The sequence below is a fragment of the Oncorhynchus tshawytscha genome, linkage group LG03 (assembly GCF_018296145.1).
Source record: "Oncorhynchus tshawytscha isolate Ot180627B linkage group LG03, Otsh_v2.0, whole genome shotgun sequence".
Taxonomy (NCBI): domain Eukaryota; kingdom Metazoa; phylum Chordata; class Actinopteri; order Salmoniformes; family Salmonidae; genus Oncorhynchus; species Oncorhynchus tshawytscha.
In genome coordinates, this window is record NC_056431.1 from 6,082,117 (window position 1) to 6,105,534 (window position 23,418).

The following is a 23,418-nucleotide window of genomic DNA, read 5'->3' on the forward strand; positions in this document are numbered from 1 at the left end:
CTAGATTTGAAGAGCCGATTCACCAACGCCCCGATTCTCTCTCAACCTGACACTTCCCGTCAGTTCGTTGTGGAGGTGGATGCGTCTGATGTGGGGGTGGGCGCCATCCTGTCCCAGCGTAGCTCCACTGACGGTAAACTCCATCCCTGCGCCTTCTACTCTTGTCGTCTTTCTCCAGCTGAAAGAAACTACGATGTGGGTAACCGGGAGCTTCTCGCTGTGAAGCTTGCCTTGGAGGAGTGGCGTCACTGGTTGGAGGGAGCGGAGCAACCGTTTGTGGTCTGGACTGACCACAAGAATCTGGCTTACGTGCAATCGGCTAAACGTCTCAACTCCCGTCAGGCCCGGTGGGCTTTGTTTTTGGGCTTCAATTTTTCCCTGACGTTCCGACCTGGGTCGAAGAACGGGAAGGCGGACGCCCTGTCCCGGATGTTCTCCAAGACGGAGGAGAGTGGGGCCAAGACTGAGACGATTCTTCCCCAGAACGTTGTTGTGGGAGCCGTTACATGGAGGATTGAGGAGGAGGTGATGGCGGCTCTTCGGACACAGCCCGGGCCCGATAACGGTCCACCCGGTCGGTTGTTCGTGCCTGAGTCGGTTCGTTCTGCTGTCCTTCAGTGGTCCCACGCCAGCAAGATAGCTTGTCACCCTGGTGTTGCTCGGACTATGGCGCTACTGCGCAGACGATTTTGGTGGCCTGCCATGGGAGAAGATACCCGGAGGTTTGTTGCCGCTTGTCCTGTTTGTGCGCAGAATAAGAGTACCAATCGGGCCAGCTCTGGGCTTCTTCACCCCTACCTATTCCCCGGCGACCTTGGTCGCATCTGGCCCTGGATTTTGTCACGGGGTTGCCCTCTTCTGTTGGTAACACGGTTATTCTGACCATTGTGGATAGATTCAGCAAGTTTGCCCACTTTGTTCCCCTCTCCAAGCTGCCTTCTGCCACTGAGACGTCCGAGATCCTGGTTAGGGATGTGTTCAGGGTCCACGGGTTGCCCTGTGACATTGTTTCTGACCGTGGTCCTCAGTTTACCTCTGCTGTCTGGAAGTCCTTCTGTTTGGCCATTGGAGCTACAGTCAGTCTCACATCTGGATTTCACCCCCAATCTAATGGTCAGGCGGAGAGAGCCAACCAGAAGATGGAGTCCACGCTGCACTGTCTTGTTTCCTCTGATCCCACCTCTTGGTCCTCTCAATTACCCTGGGTCGAGTATGCTCATAATACTCTCCCTTCATCTGCCACTGGGATGTCTCCCTTCCAGTGCCTGTATGGTTACCAACCTCCCTTGTTTCCTTCTCAGGAGCGGGATCTCTCGGTTCCTTCTGTCCAGACCCACATTCATCGTTGCCACCGCACCTGGCATCGGGCCAGGAAGGCCTACCTTAAGGTTTCTGACCGGTATCAGATCCAGGCGAATCGTCGCCGTATTCCTGCGCCCGCTTATACCGTCGGAGATAGGGTTTGGTTGGCTACACGGGATCTTCCTCTACGGACTGAGTCGAGGAAACTGTCACCGAAGTTCATTGGTCCGTTTGTAGTGGAGAAGATCATTAATCCTGTTGTGGTCCAACTCAAGTTGCCTGCTACACTGAGAGTACATCCCACCTTTCATGTCTCCTCAAGCCGGTTCTCCTCAGTCCTCTGTTGCCCCCTCCTCCTCGTCCTCCTCCTCCTCGGATGATCGGAGGTGGTCCTGTCTACACGGTGCACCGCATCATGGACTCCAGACGGCGGGGTCGAGGTTTCCAGTATTTAGTGGATTGGGAAGGATATGGTCCTGAGGAGAGGAGTTGGATTCCTCGGCGTCAGATCCTTGACGATGACCTGCTTCGTGACTTTTACTGCCTCCACCCTGGCGCTCCGGATAGTCCGCCCGGTGGCGTTCGTCGGAGGGGGGTACTGTCACGAATCCCGTTTCCTGAGTCTGTTTTTTTGCCTGTGTTCTGTCCTGGAGTGTTTTTTCCGGCGTCCTGGAACGCACCCTGTCTGGTTGCCGGGCAATGTAGCCAGTTGGGAGTTCTGATTACCCGCACCTGTATCCCATCAGCTATCTGCACACCTGGTCCTGATCATCATCTCTCCTCTTCATAAGCCCGGACCTGACATCCATTCCCTGCCGGATCGTTAGCCATGAACAGTATGTTGTGCCAGAGTATCAGCCTCAAGTTGGATAGAATTTGTTTTGTTGTTTTTTACGTATTGCTTGCCTTAAACTTACCTCCGTTTGTTCTGTCTTCAGTTACTCACCCGGATCATTTACCACATTCCCGCCTGGTCGTCGGAGGATTCCGCTACCCCATTGGATCCACCTATTTACTCCCATCAACTCACCACCGCTGCCTGCTACGCCACCTGGATATATCTACCCATTCACATTCACTTGTAAATAAATACTCACCTTCGTCCTACTCTCCTTGTCCTGGTCTACTTCTGGGTTCGATTTTGAAAGAACGTGACAGTTATGTTAACTTTTGAATCAACACTAGAAATGTGACACTGAACAATCAACACTAGTTAACACTGGCCAATTTGCTGTGTGCTATGAAAGGGACACATCTGCAGGTTTCCATACATTTCAAGAACCTTTTAGAATTCTGAAGAACTGTAGATGCCATGTCAAGAACCCCACACTTAACTCAAAGGTTTTTTATCGGGCAAGAGTTCTCTAAAGAATCCTTAAGAGCTAAAGAAGAACCATTTAAGAACATTTATTTGTTTCAGTGTCGATTGAACTAGATCACAGCCAGTCAAAACTAGTTTCTATAGACCTGACAGGTAAGGTGTCTATAGGATCGTACAGCTGAATCAGCAGATACTTGTCCAGGTAGACAAGCTCACCTCAATATGAGCTTTTTGATTACACACCAGCATTGAGACAATTGAAAGGTGGACGACATTCGAAACAGTTATCTGAACGGTTCACTGAGAATAAAGACCAAAAAGTGTTGACTGTCATGATGTTGACATTTTTTACATGGGGGTGATGCAGGGGCTGAAAATGAGCCAAGGGGGAGACCTGTGGACCAGTCTCAGGACATCTGCCAGGTAAACTGAGTGTGGCGGTCAAGCGCAAGGCCAGAGCACTCTTTAGTGTTCGAGGGTTTTAGCAAAATGTCAAACGGCCTTGGTATACTGCAGTAAATTATGGATCTTTCCAAAAGATAATGCTCAATTTACCTACTACTCCTTTCCACCATTTGTCCCCTCCCTCTCTCCTCCCTCCTCTCTCATCCATCCATCCTCCTCTTGACCTCGTCTCCTTTATCTCCTCCCTCTCTTATCTGTCTTGTCTGCATATATATAGATCCCCACCTGTGAATCCCCCTTCTCTTTCTCAAATCAACATGTTGTCTGTGTACCTGACTGTCAATTAGGAGTAAAGGACTAACTGTTTTCTTTCATAAAGGTAAGTAGGTCGTTCCACCAATTCGGTGCCTTTTGAGAAGTGTAACTTGATAAAAAAATATATATATTTCACAAAATGTTAACATTCTGTCATCGTATTTTTCTCCCAACTCCAACAGGGAGTTGCAATTGAATACAAGCTTCACAATAAAAGTGTAATTGTTAAAACATTTCTAGCCTGTCTACCTATGGGTAATAGTGTTGGTGTGTTGAGCTTGACCCGCTTAGTTTTCCACCACAAAACAACATAAAATAGCCAAAAAGAGTAGAACCAGGTCACCTGCTTTTATACTATGATTTGACTATTAGATGTCAAATGTTTCTTCAGAAAAAAAACATTTAAAAGGAACAGTTCACAATTTTGAATTCAGTTCACACAACAGGGTGGACCTTAAAATGAGGGACAGACATTAAATAAATAATCATTTTCAGAAATGACTTTGTCATGACTGCAGTCATGGCGAAAACGTAGAGAAATGTTTGGGTTAAGTGGGTAGCAATCTAACTAGAAGTCACAGAGGGGGCACAGAGGGATATGTCAAAAATACTGAATTTGGGCACTTTAGCAAGTCTTTATTCATATAAAAAATCTGATTTATTGAATTCTCCATGTGGTATGTATTAAAGCGATAAGAGAAGGAGAGAATGGCCTTTCTAAGGCTGTGTCCCAGATGGCACCCTATTCCCTGTTAAAGAGCACCACTTTAGACCAGGGGCCATAGGGCTCTGGTCAGGAGTCGTGTATTACATAGGCTATGGGGTGACATTGGGACACAATCTTGGATATGTGAGTGGTTGTTTTCTCGAAGTGTGTCAGTTCATTTTGTGTGTTGCTCAGTTGGTAGTACATGGCGCTTGCAACGTCAGGGTTGCTGTGGGTTCGATTCCCATGGGGGGAATTCAGTACAAAATGTACGCACCGACTACTTTAATTTGCTCTGGATAAGAGTGTCTGCTAAAACTTCCGCCTCCAGAACAGGAAGGGGTGGAAAGAGACGCTGGATGAAACTTTTTTGCTGCAGAACAAAAGGTGAGTTTCCTATTGGTGAGTTTCCTATAGGTTCCACTTCATTTCAACCCAATAAATCTATGTGATGACATTGAATCCACATGAAAAACTTATTGGATTTGGAAAAAGTCATCAACATAAGGGCATTTCGTCTTTTAACCTAACTAAATCCAATGACATGGCAACATTTCTTGTTGATTTCACAATAGTTGACAACTAAACCAAATGAAAATCTAAATTAGACGTTGAACTGATGTCTGTGCCCACTGGAATGTGACATCAGAGCTCAGCATGTAGTAATTACCAGCTGGAGGGGCGTTCAAGTGGATTTTTCCCAGTCGTATGCTGATAATTACGACATCAAATCAAATCAAATTTATTTGTCACATACACATGGTTAGCAGATGTTAATGCGAGTGTAGCGAAATGCTTGTGCTTCTAGTTCCGACAATGTAGGTAATGTAGGTATGTAAATAAAGTGGCATAGTTTAAAGTGGCTAGTGATACATGTATTACATAAAGATGCAGTAGATGATATAGAGTACAGTATATACATATACATATGAGATGAGTAATGTAGGGTATGTAAACATTATATTAAGTAGCTGTAACGCTCGTCTTCTTCCTCTGAGGAGGAGTAGGAGAGATCGGACCAATGCGCAGCGTGGTAAGTGTCCATATTGATAATTTATTATTACGAGAACACTAAACAAAATAACAAAGGAGAATGAACGAAATGAAACAGTCCTATCTGGTGTAGACACAAAACAGAAAACAATCACCCACGAAACACAATAGAAAACAGGTTACCTAAACATAGTTCTCAATCAGGGACAAAGATTGACAGCTGCCTCTGATTGAGAACCATACCAGGTCAAACACAGAAATAACAAATCATAAAAAAACTAACATAGACAACCCACCCAACTCACGCCCTGACCATACTAAAACAAAGACATCACAAAAGAACTAAGGGCAGAACGTGACAGTACCCCCCCCCAAAGGTGCAGACTCCGGCCGCAAAACCTGAACCTGTAGGGGTGGGTCTGGGTGGGTGTCTGCCCGCGGTGGCGGCTATGGCGCGAGACGTGGACCCCACTCCACCATAGTCTTTGTCCGCCTCCTCAACCGCCTCCGTGGCCTCTTTCAAGCCGGACTGGGGACCCTAGGAATGGGTCCCAAATGAACGCGAGATTCCAGCAGCACCGAACAAACGGGAGATTCCGGCAGCACAGGCTGGAGACTCCGGTAGCTCCGGAGTGAAGGGCGGTTCCGGCAGCTCCTGGCTGACGGGCGGCTCCGGCAGCTCCTGGCTGACGGACAGCTCCGGCGGCTCCGGCAGCTCAGGACAGACGGGCGACTCTGGAAGCTCAGGACAGACTGGAGACTCTGGCTGCTCAGGACAGACGGAAGACTCTGACAGCTCAGGACAGACGGGAGACTCTGGCAGCTCAGGACAGACGGGAGACTCTGGCAGCTCAGGACAGATGGGAGACTCTGGCAGCTCAGGACAGACGGGAGACTCTGGCAGCTCAGGACAGATGGGAGACTCTGGCAGCGCTGGGCAGGAGGAAGACTCTGGCAGCGCTAGATAGGCGGGAGCACCTGTAGGAAGCCTGGTGCGGGGGGCTGCCACTGGAGGGCTGGTGCGTGGAGATGGCACCGGATAGACCGGACCGTGAAGGCGCACTGGAGGTCTCGAGCACTGAGCCTGCCCAACCCTACCTGGCTTGATGCTCCCCGTAGCCAGGCCAGTGCGGCGAGGTGGAATAGCCCGCAACCGGACTGTGCTGGCGAAACGGGGACACCATGCGTAGGGCTGGTGCCATGTACCCTGGCCCGAGGAGACGCACTGGAGACCAGATGCGCTGAGCCGGCTTCATGGCACCTGGCTCGATGCCCACTCTAGCCTGGCCAATACGAGGTACCGGGCTATGCCTGCGCACCGGGGACACCGTGCACCTCACGGCATAACACGGTGCCTGCCCGGTCCCCCTCTCTCCATGGTAAGCACGGGGGAGTTGGCTCAGGTCTCCTACCTGACTTAGCCACACTTCCCGTGTGCCCCCCTCAAGAAATGTTTGGGCTGCCTCTCGGGCTTCCAACCGCGCTGCCGTGCTGCCTCCTCATACCACCGCCTCTCGGCTTTCGCTGCCTCCAGCGGCGATATTCTCCCAGCTGTGCCCAGGGTCCCTTGCCATCCAAGATCTCCTCCCATGTCCAGGAGTCTGGAGATCGCTGCTGCTGCTGCTACTTGGTCCTTTGGTGGTGGGTGATTCTGTAATGCTCGTCTTCTTCCTCTGAGGAGGAGTAGGAGAGATCGGACCAATGTGCAGCGTGGTAAGTGTCCATAATTTATTATCACGAGAACACTAAACAAAATAACAAAGGAGAATGAACGAAACGAAACAGTCCTATCTGGTGTAGACACAAAACAGAAAACAATCACCCACGAAACACAATAGAAAACAGGCTACCTAAATATGGTTCTCAATCAGGGAACACGATTGACAGCTGCCTCTGATTGAGAACCATACCAGGCCAAACACAGAAATAGCTAATCATATAAAAACTGACATAGACAACCCACCCAACACACACCCTGACCATACTAAAACAAAGACATAACAAAAGAACTAAGGTCAGAACGTGACAGTAGCATTGTTTAAAGTGGCTAGTGATATATTTTATGAATGCAGTGTTTGAATTCTAACTTGCAAACACACTCTCTCTCCCATAGGACAAATGACATCCCTCTCTTCTTTGCCACCAAAGAGAACAGTGCAGGTTGCATTAAGAAACTTCTGGACTGTGCATCCACTAACATCTTTGAGAGAGGTGCTCTGGGGGAGACAGCGCTGCATGTGGCAGTTCTGAATGATAACATGGATGCTGCCATAGCTCTGATGGACGGAGCACCTGAACTCATCAATGAGCCCATGACCTCTGACCTCTTCCTTGGTACATATTAGAGGTCGACCGATTAGGATTTTTCAACGCTGATACCGATACTGATTATTGGAGGACAAAAAAAGCCAATACCGATTAATCGGCCGATTTTTACCATTTATTTGTAATAATGACAATTACAACAATACTGAATGAACACTTATTTTAACTTAATATAATACATCAATAAAATCAATTTAGCCTCAAATAAATAATGAATCATGAAAACAAAGTGTTGGAGAACAAAGTAAAGTGCAATATGTGCCATGTAAGAAAGCTAACGTTTCAGTTCCTTGCTCAGAACATGAGAACATATGAAAGCTGGTGGTTCCTTTAAACATGAGTCTACAATATTTCCAGGTAGGAAGTTTTAGGTTGTAATTATTATAGGAATTACAGGACTATTTCCCTCTATACCATTTGTATTTCATATACCTTTGACTACTGGATGTTCTTATAGGCACTTTACTATTGCCAGTGTAACAGTATAGCTTCCGTCCCTCCCTCGCTCCTCCCTGGGCTCGAAACAGGAACACAACGACAACAGCCACCCTCGAAGCAGCGTTACCCATGCAGAGCAAGGGGAACAACTACTCCTAAGTCTCAGAGCGAGTGACGTTTGAAACGCTATTAGCGCGCACCCCGCTAACTAGCTAGCCATTTCACATCGCATCGTTACACCAGCCTAATCTCGGGAGTTGATAGGCTTGAAGTCATAAACAGCAGAGCTGCTGGCGAAACGCACGAAAGTGCTGTTTGAATGAATGCTTATGAGCCTGCTGGTGCCTACCATCGCTCAGTCAGACTGCTCTATCAAATCATAGACTTAATTATAACATAATAACACACAGAAATGCGAGCCTTGGGTCATTAATATGGTCGAATCCGGAAACTATCATCTCGAAAACAAGACGTTTCATAATTATGTAAAATTCTGGCAAATTAATTCGCAATGAGCCAGACAGCCCAAACTGTTTGTAAGGGATTTCTTCCATCGACGGAGAGGCAGACCAAAGCGCAGCGTGGTTATTTTGATTCATGTTTTAATAAATCACTTCACATGAACAAACTAACAAACTAACAAAAACAAGAAACGTGAAAACCCAAAACAGCCCTATCTGGTGCAAAACACAGAGACAGGAACAATCATCCACCAACACACAGTGACACCCAGGCTACCTAAGTATGATTCTCAATCAGAGACAACTAATGACACCTGCCTCTGATTGAGAACCATACTAGGCCGAAACATAGAAATACCCAAATCATAGAAAAACAAACATAGACTGCCCACCCAACTCACGCCCTGACCATACTAAATAATGACAAAACAAAGGAAATAAAGGTCAGAACGTGACACTGTTGCATATAACCTGACTCTGCGTGCAATGAACGCAAGAGAAGTGACACAATTTCACCTGGTTAATATTGCCTGCTAACCTGGATTTCTTTAAGCTAAATATGCAGGTTTAAAAATATATACTTCTGTGTATTTAAGAACGGCATTGGTGTTTATGGTTAGGTACACGTTGGAGCAACGACTGTCCTTTTTCGCGAATGCGCACTGCATCAATTATATGCAACGCAGGACACGTTAGATAAACTAGTAATATCCTCAACCATGTGTAACTAGTGATTATGATTGATTAAGTTTAATGCTAGCTAGCAACTTACCTTGGCTTCTTACTGCATTCGCGTAACAGGCAGGCTCCTCGTGAGGCAGGTGGTTAGATCATTGGACTAGTTAACCGTAAGGTTGCAAGATTGAATCCCTGAGCTGACAAGGTAAAAATCTGTCGTTCTGCCCCTGAACAAGGCAGTTAACCCACCGTTCCTAGGCCGTCATTGAAAATAAGAATGTGTTCTTAACTGACTTGCCTAGTTAAATAAAGATTTAAAAAATATATAAAAATTGGCAAAATCGGCGTCCAAAATTACCGATTTCCAAATGTTATGAAAACTTGAAATCGTCCCTAATTAATCGGCCATTCCGATTAATCGGTCGACCTCTAGTACATATACTCTCACACACAATGGACAAATACACTATAATATCATAAAACTCACACAGATATTTAATCACACAATAATATATTCTCTCTCTTACTCACTCTCAATCAGGCATGACACCTCTCCACATTGCTGTGGTGAATCAGAACATTAACCTGGTCCGCAGTCTGATTGGTAAAGGGGCGGATGTGGTCACGCCCAGAGTCACAGGCCTGTACTTCAGGAAGAGAAGAGGAGGGCTGCTCTACTATGGTAAGATGACTGTTTGTGGTCTGTAAGGAGTAGAAAAATGCATTCTGGGAAATGTGGGTATTTTATTCCGTTTGCTTTACTTTAGGTGAGCACATCCTGGCATTTGCGGCCTGTGTGGGGAATCAGGACATCATCTCCATGGTGATCAACGCAGGAGCCAGCACCAGGGCCCAGGACTCCATTGGTATGAAACATTCCTCTTTCATCTCCTCCCCCTCCCCCTCTTCTCTCTTCTCCCATTTTCAACAGTTTAATATCTCCATCTCTCCCCCCTAGGTAACACAGTGCTCCATATTCTGGTCCTGCAGCCCAATAAGACTTTAGCATGCCTGGCGTTGGATCTGTTGTTGGCCCACGACGTTGAGCTGGACCAGACTGTGCCACTGGACATGGTGGCACAGTCATGGTGGCATGCCCTTCAAACTAGCTGCCAAGGAGGGCAACCTTGTGGTGAGGATGGATAGAGGGATAGAAAGAAGGGGACAGTGGGAGACATGGGAACAGTAAAAAATAAATAATAATAATCTGTCCCTCCCAGGCCTTTCAGCATCTGGTCAACCAGAGGCGAGTCGTCCAGTGGAACCTGGGACCACTGACCTCTAACCTCTATGACCTCACAGAGATCGACTCATTGGTCGCCGACGACGACCTCTCTGTGCTGGAGCTCATCGTGGGCAGCCAGAGGAGAGAGGTACATTACAGAACCCAAACATGATACGGTCTAATATACACTACAGGGAAACTGATGATGAGGGTGATCTCTTCCCTCAGGCAAGAAGGATACTGGAAGTGACTCCTGTTAGGCAATTGGTCAGTCTCAAGTGGAACCTCTATGGAAAACACTACTTTAGGTAACCACACATACAGTGGATCATGTTCTGATGTTGTGTTTGAGATGCTGTTATTTGTTTATGTCTACTATTGTAATTTTATTATTGTGTTGTGTACAGGTTGTTGCTGCTGCTGTACCTCCTGTACATTGGGACCTTCACACTGTGTTGTGTGTATCGCCCTCTAAAGGACGCTCCAGAGAATTACACTGTATCTGACATGGACAAAACCATCCGCGTGCAGAAAACTCTGAAGGTGGGGGAGACATGAAGGCATCTTCATATGACAGCCTGTGTGCAAACCTCAATCAGAGGTGTTCATATGAACCCTTTGTGATCCACGTGCCCTGTTCTCTGTCACTGTAGGAAAGTTATATGACCTATGGGGACAACTTGCGTCTGGCAGGAATTATGATCAGTGTCCTGGGTGCCCTGGTTATTCTGCTACTGGAGGTAAAACATACATCACCCAATAGTTTTACATGTCACTTATATTTACACTGTAGATTAGATCACATTATTGGCTGTCAATATAATCTGTGTTCTTCCCAATCCCTAAGATCCCAGATATGCTGAGAGTGGGGGCCAAGCAGTACTTTGGACAGACGGCTCTGGGGGGACCCTTCCATGTCATTCTGTAAGTCAACCTTGGTGCCTATGTAGCCTTTATTACCTGTCTAGTGATGTTGTTGTGTTATGGCATGTCTATGAAGCATTCATAACCTGTGTAATAATCTGTGTTTCCTCCCCAGTATTGCCTATGCGTTCCTGGTGGTGCTGCTGTGTGTGTTCAGGGTCAGTGGGGTGCAGGGGGAGGCAGTTGTCATGGCTGTGTGTCTGGTGCTGGGCTGGAGCAACGTGATGTTCTTCGCCCGAGGCTTTCAGATGCTGGGACCTTACGTCATCATGATACAGAAGATATGTAAGGGAAGCAGACACACACATGTGAATGCACACACACACACACACACGCATTAGCATGACGTTACTGTAGAATGTATGGTTTTGCTGTTTTGATTCCCATGTTAAACTGTTGTGGTGTTTTGTCTAATTTCCTCCTAGATTATATTTGGAGACCTGACCAAGTTCATGTGGCTGAGCTTCATCGTGCTCATGGGGTTTTCCACCTGTAAGTACATTCTGTTTAAGAGAAACTGCATTAGCAGATCTTGACGTTTCAAATAAGCAAATTGCCAACAAGTGTATAAATAAAAATCCTATTTTTATAACCTGGTTGTTGTTGTTAGGGTCAGGCCTCCTGGGACAGCCCTTTTTCGGCCCTTCCGAATAAAACCCCCACTCGGGTTTTCGATCAGCAGATGGAGCTTACCTCAGTTACGAGATGGCTAAAGGTTGCAGACCATGTTTTTCTCCATTAGGGGAGACAAAGGTTGTAGACCATTGCTGAATCTTTTAACCATACCACGTGGTTAAACTCTTAGACTATCGATACCAACAGAATAAGAATAAGTCTTTGATATTAATTACTAGTCTGTAGCTAGGAATTCGGTATCATTGAACGCGAAGAACGACAACCGCCGAAACATCCATCCATAACGAAACAAATTAATGTCACTCTGAACTATCCACTATAACCACGACACAGAGAGAGAGAGAGAGAGAGAGAGAGAGAGAGAGAGACGGACAACTCTACAAAAGAAACAAACTTTTCACCAACGATCAAGACGACACACTGAACGTAAATATATATATTGATTGCAATTGTTCCTGAATGAGTGAGCGTTCATGTGCAAAGGATTAGCATTTCAATTGTTATAATTATCACTCTGTAGTGACTTCTTAGTCGACCCCCACTTCCCTTTTGTCTAACAAGCCGCCATGCTGGTTTAGCCCACTAGGGCACATTCTCCTATCATTTCTTGTAACCATATTTACTGTTTGTTTATGCATTTCTGTGAATTACTTAGTTAATAATAAATAAATGATTTAAGACAATTGATGTATGGATGACTCATAGTGAAGACTGGGTTCGTGCAGATTTATGACGTTTTGAATGAGACTAACGTGAGGTAAAGTAAATAATTAATTAATCAGAAGACTATGGATCAGATATGAAAATATCTGAAAAGTTATTTTAGGAAATGATAACTTTGTAATCTGAAAAATATCAGAAAAATACCAGGTCAGAGAATGCCACCTTTTCCAACAAGTCAGTTCATCAAATGTCTGCCCTGCTAGAGCTGCCATGGTCAATTGGAAGTGGTGTTATTGTGAAGTGGGAACGTCTAGGAGCAACAATTGCTCAGCTGCGAAGTGATAGGCCACACAAGCTCACAGAACAGGACCGCTGAGTGCTGAAGCACGTAGCATGTAAAAATGGTCTTTCCTCGGTTGCAACACTCAATACCGAGTTCCAAACTGCCTCTGGAAGAAACATCATCACGATAACTGTTCGTCGGGAGCTTCATGAAATGGGTTTCCATGGCCGAGCAGCCGCACACAAGCCTAAGATCACCATGCACAGTAACAAGTGTCAGCTGGACTGGTGTAAAGTTCGCTGCCATTTGACTCTGGAGAAGTAGAAATGTGTTCTCTGGAGTGATAAATCATGCGTCACCATCTGGCAGTCTGACGGACGAATCTGGGTTTAGCGGATGCCAGGAGAACGCTACCTGCCCGAATGCATAGTGCCAACTGTAAAGTTGGTGGTCTGGGGCTGTTTTTCATGGTTCGGGCTAGGGCCCTTAGTTCCAGTGAAGGGAAATCTTAACACTACAGCATTCAATGACATTCTAGATGATTCTGTGCTTCCAACTTTGTGGCAACAGTTTGGGGAAGGCCCTTTCTTGTTTCCGCATGACAATGACCCTGTGCACAAAGCGAGGTTCATACAGAAATGGTTTGTCGAGATGGTGTAGAAGAACTTGACTGGCCTCCACAGAGCCCTGACCTCAACCCCATCGAACATCTTTGGGATGAATTGGAAAGCCGACTGCGAGCCAGACCTAATCGCCCAACATCAGTGCACGACCTCACTAAAGCGCTTGTGGCTGAATGGAAGCAAGTCCCTGCAGCAATGTTCCAACTTCTACTGGAAAACCTTCCCAGAAGAGTGGAGGCTGTTATAGCAGCAAAGGAGGGACCAACTTTAAATTAATGCCCCTGATTTTGGAATGAGATGTTCGACGAGCAGGTGTCCACATATTTTAGGTCATGTAGTGTACCAGTGTAGCAGTTGTACTAAACTCCTTAAGCATAAAAGTTTTTAAAGAATTAATGTGCATCATTAATTAAAATGTCAATTGAACAGGTAAAGAGGCATAATAACTATGGCTCTAGATCGCAGGAAAGCACTGTTTCAGGTGTAAAAAAAAAACGACATTCTCCGACTTCCGAAGGGGGGCTGACCCCCCACCCCTGCATCCTCACGTACTTCTTGTCCCTTCTAAAATAATGGGTGCATGGCGTCACTGCATGTAGAGTACCATTCAAAGGTTTGGATACACCTACTCATTCAAGGGTTTTTCTTTATTTTTACTATTTTCTACATTGTATAATGATAGTGAAGACATCAAAAATATGAAATAACACATATGGAATCATGTAGTAACCAAAAAGGTGTTCAAATCAAAATATCTGTTTGAGATTTTTCAAGTATTCACCCTTTGCCTTGATGACAGCATTGCACTCTTGTCATTTTCTCATCCAGCTTCATGGGATAGTCACCTGGAATGCATTTCAATTAACAGATGTGCCTTGTTGAAAATTTGAATTTGGAATTTCTTTACTTCTTAATGCGTATGAGCCTATCAGTTGTGTTGTGTTAAGGTAGGGGTGGTATACAGAAGATAGCCCTATTTGGTAAAAGACCAAGTCCATATTATGGCAAGAACAGCTCAAATAAGCAAAGAGAAACGACAGTCCATCATTAGTTGAAGATATGAAGGTTGGTCAATACGGAACATTTCAAGAACTTTGAAAGCTTCTTCAAGTGCCGTCGCAAAAACCATCAAGCGCTATATGAAACTGTCTCTCATGAGGACCGCCACAAGAAATGAAGACCAAGAGTTAGCACTGCTGCAAAGGATAAGGTCATTAGAGTTACCAGCCTCAGAAATTGCAGCCCAAATAAATGCTTCACAGGGTTCAAGTAACAGACACATCTCAACATCAACTGATCAGAGGAGACTGCATGCCTTCATTGTCGAATTGCTGCCAAGAAATCACTGCTAAAGGACACCAATAAGAAGAAGAGACTTGCTTGGGCCAAGAAACACAAACAGGAGGAAATCTGTCCTTGGTCTGATGAGTCCATATTTGAGATTATTGGTTCCAACCGCCTTGTCTTTGTGAGACGCAGAGTAGGTGAACAGATGATCTCCACATGTGTGGTTCCCATCGTGAAGCATGGAGATGGTGTGATGGTGCTTTGCTGGTGACACTGTATGTGATTTATTTTGAATTCAAGGCACACTTAACCAGCATGGCTACCACAGCATTCTGCAGCGATATGCCATTCCATCTGGTTTGCGCTTAGTGGGACTATCATTTGTTTTTCAACAGGACAATGACCCAACACACCTCCAGGCTGTGTAAGGGCTATTTGACCAAGGAGGAAAGTGATGGAGTACTGCATCGCATGATCTCGGCTCCACAATCACCCGACCTCAACCCAATTGAGATGGTTTGGGATGATTTGGACCGCAGGTGAAAGAAAAGCAGCCAACAAGTGCTCAGCATATGTGGGAAGTCATTCGAGACAGTTGGAAAAGCATTCCTCATGTTGCTGGTTGAGAAATGCCAAGAGTGTGCAAAGCTGTCATAAAGGCAAAGGGTGGCTACTTTGAAGAATATAAAATCTATTTTGATTTGTTTAACACTTTTTAGGTTACTACATGATTCCATATGTGTTATTTCATAGTTTTGATGTCTTCTCTACTATTCTACAATGTAGAAAAGAGTAAGAATAAAGAAAAACCCTTGGATGAGTAGGTGTGTCCAAACTTTTGACAGGTACTGTGTTTATGCAGTTTTACATGTCAAAAACAAAATATTTGTACAAGGGTATGACTGGGTTGAAATGTAGACTAGATCCATTTTCAATTTTCTTGGACCATATATGTTACTTTATCATTCCAAGTAAAGCACATGAGCACTTTTTATGAAAGATTTGATGAGACAGTATAATAACTGATTCTTTATTACATGGACAAATGATATTAAACATTTGTTTCTTTCAGGATTGTGAATCAGTACTTAAAACCTAATGATTGGTTAATGCACATAATCATGTCGGTCATTATCACATTCAAAGGCATTGAGAACACATATAGAAAACATCTCAGCAGAACAAGCAAAGGAGTGCAATATACAGTGTTAATCTTTTACATTTAGTGCAGACTCTAACTGAAACTGGCAGGCTGACTTGATTGTTCTTCACAAGGCATAACTAACTGTAATGTGATTATATTTACCATCATTGGTTATACCTGGATGTCTAATGAATTATGACATAGACTTAGGTCATACAGTGTATAATCAAGGTTTAAAAGGCTGTTGATAGAGATGTGTAATCATGGGATAAAAGGCTATGGAATAGCCTGAATGGAATAGGACTGAATGATAGGCTATGGTATAGGACTGAATGATAGAAGTCTAAAGAGAATCCGTATTGACAGGTTTCTTAGTTGGAATATGGCAGTGGCCACTAACCCTGCTGACCTACATGGTGTACAACACTTAAATGATTCAGCTAATCAAGGTGATTCATTGACTAGCTAAATCATGTGTCTTACTGCTGGGCTGGAACAAAAGCCTGTACATCGTATAGCTCTCCAGGACCAGGGTTGGTGACTGCTGGCAGATGGTGAAGTCTGTCCTTTAGCGCCCCCTCTGGCAGATGTAAAAGCTGTACTGGTCACATGATGTGGAGCTCCAGCTTCTCTCAGGAGGATCCCTTCCTGTCAGTAACCCACAATCCCCTTGTCTGTTGGATCCTGACCAGTAACTACCAATGAGAGGAAAGGGAACAACAGCTCAGTACTGTCCATACTAAAATATTACACTTGTTTTCATTTCTGTATAACAAAGTCTGTTTGCCATCTTGAAGGCCAATAAACATCATCATCGGTTGTCTCACCTCTGTCCCAGTGCAGTGTTGTTGACCCAAACCCAGTTCCTGGTTCTCTGTCTCAGGCCGATCCAGTACATCAGGTTTCCCTTCTTCGTTAGAAAGGTCTGGGAGAATACACCATTTTTATTGGACTATTTGTAACCTTCGTCAATCCAACTGTTATGTATGGTTGTCATACAATCACTGTTGCGTTGCTATCATCATTGTATGGTCACTGTTATACAAAGAAGAGAAACAAGAGGTAGAGAGGAGTAACAATTGTAGTAGAACCACCTGCACTGTTTTGTTTGTTATGACAGCCAGATCTGCCCCTCTCTTCTTACACTCGTCCCTGCTCTCGTCCCAGTTCATTCTGTCTCTGGAGAGGAAGTAGCAGGAGCTCTCAAAGTGCAGCCAGCCTTCATCACACATGTGGCAGGCAGGGACTGGAGGAAAGGAGGGAAATTGCTCTTCAAGTACAACATGTAGTTCAGTTAATATATGTAGGTTCAATTATTATTATTAGCATTATTATTAGCATTATTATTAGCATGGTATGAAGTCAAAGAGAAAACATTGTAGTGGTACAATACATCTCAAAGCATTAGATCGATACATCGACAATATGTAGAGCGATATAGTTTAACAGGTTACATTGGACTCACCCTGGCTCTGTTGTTGGAAGTATTGTGCTTGGCATGTCTGCAGGCTGCACACCTCAGTGGACTGGAACCTCTCCTCTTTAGCCTCAATCCCTTTTTCAGTCACACTCCCCTTCTCTTTAGCCTCAACCCCTTTTTCAGTCCCATGACAGACTTGAGGCTGGAATGGAACTAGAGAATAATGAAGAAAGAAAGAATAAGAGAATGGAATCATATTACACATTTGTTTTGTTCTTTCTTGCATAGAAGGCTGTTTAAACCAACATGCTGGATATTCTATCAAAATAAAATAAAACAATTTTATTTAACCAGGCAAGTCAGTTAAGAACAAATTCTTATTTACAATGACGGCCTAGGAACAGTGGTTTAACTGCCTTGTTCAAGGGCAGAACAACAGATTTTTACCTTGTCAGCTCAGGGAATTGATCTAGCAACTTTTTGGTTACTGGCCCAACGCTCTAACCACTAGGCTACCTGCCACCCCTAAAAGGAGTATTGCCTGTTTCTAAATCACTATTCTAGAATAGAATATCTATGATACTCACATTTGACACAGAGGATGATGATGACGAGCAGTAGAACCAGACAGATGACAGACAGTAGTAAACACACTGTGCGGTACAGACCGACGTTCCCCAGGACCTGCAGGTCTAGACAAGGAAAGAATAGTCTTAAGGGCCATCCACACCAAAGACGATAACTATAACGATAACAATAACATTATACACTGAGTGTACAAAGCATTAGGAACACCTTCCTAATATTGAGTTGGACCCCCTTTAAGCCCCCCTTTGTGAAGGGCCTGAATTCGTCGGGACATGGACTCTACAAGGTGTTGAAAACATTCCACTGGGATGCTGGCCCATGTTGACTCCAATGCTTCCCACAGTTGTGTCAAGTTGCCTGGATGTCCTTTGGGTGCTGGACCATTCTTGACACACAAAGGAAACTGTTGAGTGTGAAAAACCCAGCAGCGTTACAGTTCCAGACACACTCAAACTGGGACGCCTGGCATCTACTACCTACCATACCCCGATCAAAGACACTTAATAAATGTTTTGACTTGCCCATTCACCCTCTGAATGGCACACATACACAATCCATGTCTCAATTGTCTCAAAGCTTAAAAACCTTTCAAAGCTGACAGCCGTTCTGCACTGTTTCACTGTGGTTTTAGTCATCAATCTAGCAAGAGGTCAATATTTTTTTAATGTAGTAGTGTTTCCCCCCCTAGAAATCTATGACCTTTGGCTTTCACCTGGAATTGTTTATTTATGTCTGAGAAAATAACACTTTTCAACCCATAACATCTAGTACACACTACAAGTATAACAAAACATATACAAATATGATAATATGATTTATTTATTTTTTGTGAATGAATAAGCCTTTTATATTTTATAATATGTCAATATATAGTTATAATCTGTTTTAGGAACATCTACCCAAAATATTTCACCTTCTTTATTACATTAATGATAGTCTAAATCTGTTAAATTTGTGAACGTCTAAATCAACATTTGAGCCATTTAAACAGCTTGCATCTATCCTATAGACAAGGGGAGAAGAGCCATGTAAAGGGCTCGATTTGTCATTCTGAACATATGCAATGTGTCTGCCTCCAATGCAAAATGTTTGACTTCCACACAAAATTACTTCTTTACTTATTTTAGGTTTAAGGAAGTGTGTAGGTTGCAATCTTTATCATAAAGCTATGAAAGTTATGTATTTAGATCCGCCTACTCGAGACAAATTCAGCAATTGCTTTGCCATGTCTGTGCCATGAAGCAGTCAAGCTGGATAAATGTTTTCCTAAGGACCGCCCCTTTGACCTAATGTTGCAGCGTAGTGATATAAATTGATGTAATGATGCAGCCGAACACCAGAGGGAGGCAAATAGCAGTTTATTCGACAGACGATGTTGACAAGGTCATATGAAGCTTTGTCTTCTGACTTATAAAACGATGGGAAATCAATCAAATAAGTAATGTAAGCATACATATGTTTTAAGTAATTCTAGTGCCCGATTTGGAAAGAGCAGGTGTTCCTAATGTTTTGTACACTGTGTATAAAAATGTATATATAACTTCAATAACCGCTAATAAGCCTTGCATTTTGAATGCCAGTTTCATTTTGAAATAATAATAATCTACTCTAGGCCATTTCGATCAGTAATGGATATTTTCTCGACAGTTTACAAGGTTCCCAAAAGGCACATTAGCAGGCCAGTCAGAGTGTTTATTTGTCCGGATGTATTGGCATTAACATATACAGTACCTGTCAAAAGTTTGGACACACCTACTCATTCAAGGGTTTTTCTTTATTTGTACTATTTTCCACATTTTAGAATAGTGACCCAACACACCTCCAGCCAAAAAGTGCTCAGCATATGTGGGAACTCCTTCAAAACTGTTGGAAAAGCATTCCTCATGAAGCTGGCTGAGAGAATGCCAAGAGTGTGCAAAGCTGTCATCAAGGCAAAGGGTGGCTACTTTGAAGAATCTCAAATATCAAATATATTTAGATTTTTTGAAACCTTTTTTGGTTACTACATGATTCCATATGTGTTATTTCATAGTTGATGTCTTCACTATTATTCTACAATATAGAAAATAGTAAAACATAAAGAAAAACCCTTGAATGAGAAGGTGTGTCCAAACTTTTGACTGGTACTGTACCATCGGAAAATATTGCCTTATAATGAGATGGGCTGTTTGTCATGGATCATCATTCTCCCAAGTCGTCCTATATCAGCAGTGGTGAAAAAAGTACTGAAATATCATACTTGAGTAAAAGTAAAGATACCTTAATAGAAAATGACTTAAATTAAAAGTGAAAGTTAATCCAGTAAAATACTACCTGAGTAAAAGTCAAATAGTATTTGGTTATAAACGTACTTAAGTATCAAATTACAAGTATTAATAATGTCTAATTCCTTAAATTAATCAAACCAGACGGCACAATTTGTATTACATTTTTTATTTACGGATAGCCAGAGGCACACACCAACATGAATTTACAAATTAAGCATTTGTGTTTAGGTAGTCCGCCAGATCAGAGGCAGTAGGGATGACCAGGGATGTTCTCTTGATAAGTGCTTGACTTGGACCATTTTCCTGTCAAAATGTAACGAGTACTTTTGGGTGTCACGAAAATGTACGAAGTAAAAAGTTAATTATTTTCTTAAGGCAAGTTTACTGTTCCCTCCTCTATGAGCAGCCTCACGCAGCTAGAACCAAGAACGCATTTTGAATTGTTTGTTGATGTTTTTATCGTCAGAGGGACAGGGGAAAATCGCTCTGAAAGTGACCGCAAACGATAGATAGATCTCGTTATCCACTAATTTTGTAGTTATCGTTGTAGTGTGAACGCTCCTGTTCACTTGAATTCGAACGATTTTAATTGTTTGACGTTATAGTTCGTTATAGGTATCGTTCTTGGATGGCCCTGGCTTTGTTATGTGGCATATGGCACAATCAGACATTTTATAAGCAATCACTACGAGCAACAATTGAAATCCTGCTTACCTTTCCCTTGCTGCTTCTTCACTTCAACCGAAAACTTTGCGTTTGCCTCATCTGGTAATTTGTCATTCCCTCCACTTCCTACAATACGGCAAAACTTGATATACATTGCTGCTGTTCCTGACCCACCGACTGCGACTGTAAAGTACTGTGAAGGCTAAATGCACTGTGGTTTTAAAAAACCTCCCTCTCCGTCTCCATAGCAACGTGCCCTTTTTAGATTTATAATTAATTCCTGTAACACAATACTCAGTCTGTCCCCAAATCAGTTTGCTGCTGCTGCTCTCTATCTCTGCTGTGTGTGTGATAAGACAGAGTTCTGAACAACTGTCTGGAGAGATATCTAGTCCTTGGAGAGATATCTAGTCCTTGGAGAGATATCTAGTCCTTGGAGAGATATCTAGTCCTTGGAGAGATATCCATTCAGCCGTGCTGTGTTTCTCAACAATAGATTGGGCTTCTGCTTGGAGGTCTGCTATTATCATGTCTCAGCCTTGATTGTGAGACAGACAAACAGGTCCTTCCCTGCCAGATGGCTTTCATTATGTTACAAGCTAGATAATATTCTCCCCTAAAACGAGACATTTTGGAACATTGACATTCGGTTTTTGTTATAACAACCTCACATGTAACATGCAAACTGCACTCCACACACATCATTAATAGTAGGCTAGACCAAGGAAATGTGTTATAATCACAATTCGGAAATGGGAAAACTGTACTTTCACTGTAGTACTGACCACTATTTTTCTCACTCACACACAATCTTTCAGTCTCTCTATATTCCTCTTGTTCCTCTATTCTTCCTCTCTTGCGTATTAAAAGTAGAAATATGGAATTTCACTTTAATAGGACATTTTAGACCTCCATTTATTTAGGATTAGTTCAGACATATGTAATAATCATGTAATAATATTATAATTATAATAATATTTGGGGTTTAGGCCAGGCATCTGTAAAGCACTTTGTGACATTTGCTTATGTAAAAAAGGGATTTATAAAATGTATTTAATTGATCAAATTTGATGAATAATATAATAACTGTGCTGTAGCCACCTGTATCTGATGTACCTGGTCTGTCTTTGGCACAGGGCTGGCCAGGAGAAACTTCAGCATAAATGTCCTCAGATGAACTCTTCAGTTTGGAGTAGACTGTAGATTCAGCTTCCTCGACTGACAGACATGCAGACACACAAATATGTGGAAGCTTAGGACCAAATTAATCATCTCAGTGTAACGGCTTTCTTCTATCTCCTCCTCTGACGAAGAGGTGTAGCAAGGATCGGACCAAAATCCAGCGTGGCTATTGCAATCCATGTTTATTAAATAATAAAGAAACACGAACTTACAAAAACAATAAACGTAATGTGAAAACCGAAACAGCCCTATCTGGTGCAAACACAAAGACAGGAACAATCACCCACAAAATACACAGTAAAACCCAGGCTACCTAAATATGGTTCCCAATCAGAGACAACTAGAATCACCTGACTCTGATTGAGAACCGCCTCAGGCAGCCAAGCCTATGCTAGACACACCCCTAATCAGCCACAATCCCAATGCCTACAAAACCCCCAATACGACAACACAATAAACCCATCTTTGGGGCGTCGATATTCACCAGGCTGAGCCCAGGGTCCTTTACCGTCCAATATCTCTTCCCAAGTCCAGAAGTCCTTTGATCGCTGCTCCTCACGATTAACAGGGAGAGTTGGCTCAGGTCTGACTCCTGACTCTGCCACTCTCTCCCTGAGCCCCCCCCCCCAATAAATTCTTGGGGCTGACTTTCGGGTTTCTTTCTGCGCCGCCGTGTCTTTCTCTTCGACTCCATTCTCCTATAGCCCTCTTCGCACTGCTCCAGCGAATCCCAGGCGGGCTCCGGCACTCTCTCTGGGTCGACCGCCCACCTGTCTATTTCCTCCCAAGTCGTATACTCCATACTCCTGCTGTCCATAACGTCCTCCCATGTCCATTCCTCCTTTCGCTGCTCCTGCTGTCGCTGCCTGTTACCACGCCGCTCGGTCCGGGTGTGGTGGGTGATTCTGTAACGGCTTTCTTCTATCTCCTCCTCTGACGAAGAGGTGTAGCAAGGATCGGACCAAAATCCAGCGTGGCTATTGCAATCCATGTTTATTAAATAATAAAGAAACACGAACTTACAAAAAAACAATAAACGTAATGTGAAAACCTAAACAGCCCTATCTGGTGCAAACACAAAGACAGGAGCAATCACCCACAAAATACACAGTAAAACCCAGGCTACCTAAATATGGTTCCCAATCAGAGACAACGAGAATCACCTGACTCTGATTGAGAACCGCCTCAGGCAGCCAAGCCTATGCTAGACACACCCCTAATCAGCCACAATCCCAATGCCTACAAAAAACCCAATACAACAACACAATAAACCCATGTCACACCCTGGCCTGAACAAATAATTAAAGAAAACACAAAATACTAAGACCAAGGCGTGACACTCAGAACACAACAAAAAATTGCATATAGCCTAAGACATTTTTTTTAAGGATTAAACCTACAGTAAGAGAAATGAAAATATGCTGATGTATTCCGAGGAAAGTGGTGCAAATTTACCCCAGTAGCTGAAGTTTGGTGATGAAGATGTTCTCTTTCTTTACCTGAGGTCTCCAGCATTCTCTGACTCTCGTCCACTTCCACGACTCTTTCCTCCTCTCGGGGGTTTCT

The 23,418-nt window shown here is 43.7% G+C and overlaps 2 protein-coding genes across 2 annotated transcripts; one reads left to right on the plus strand and one right to left on the minus strand.

The window, feature by feature from the left end:
• The first annotated feature begins 429 nt into the window (after positions 1-429).
• On the plus strand, positions 430-11,629 carry LOC112243964 (transient receptor potential cation channel subfamily V member 6). The gene is given in 14 exon segments (XM_042306450.1): positions 430-722; positions 896-965; positions 7,115-7,376; positions 9,486-9,626; positions 9,712-9,810; positions 9,903-10,020; positions 10,022-10,076; positions 10,165-10,317; positions 10,398-10,477; positions 10,577-10,712; positions 10,823-10,909; positions 11,017-11,093; positions 11,209-11,374; positions 11,519-11,629. Coding segments are annotated over 14 exon segments (1,848 nt in total).
• A 3,972-nt stretch (positions 11,630-15,601) lies between these two features.
• Positions 15,602-20,890, minus strand: LOC112225859 (CD209 antigen-like protein E). Its single transcript, XM_024389958.2, has 6 exons — positions 20,719-20,890; positions 17,737-17,841; positions 17,195-17,362; positions 16,824-16,975; positions 16,557-16,654; positions 15,602-16,424 (listed from the first exon to the last, which is right to left on the minus strand). Exons 1-6 carry the CDS (start codon positions 20,822-20,824, stop codon positions 16,298-16,300), a joined length of 756 nt encoding a protein of 251 aa, XP_024245726.1. The 5' UTR covers positions 20,825-20,890; the 3' UTR covers positions 15,602-16,297.
• Positions 20,891-23,418: the final 2,528 nt, after the last annotated feature.

Bases quoted from the DNA above. Each gene is read 5' to 3' on its own strand.
- LOC112225859 (XM_024389958.2), bottom strand. From the start codon at position 20,824: ATGTATATCAAGTTTTGCCGTATTGTAGGAAGTGGAGGGAATGACAAA. The intron at 16,976-17,194 runs GTGAGTCCAATG...CCTTTCCTCCAG, and splicing joins CTTCCAACAACAGAGCCAGG to TCCCTGCCTGCCACATGTGT. The intron at 16,655-16,823 runs GTGGTTCTACTA...GTATTCTCCCAG, and splicing joins TAACAAACAAAACAGTGCAG to ACCTTTCTAACGAAGAAGGG.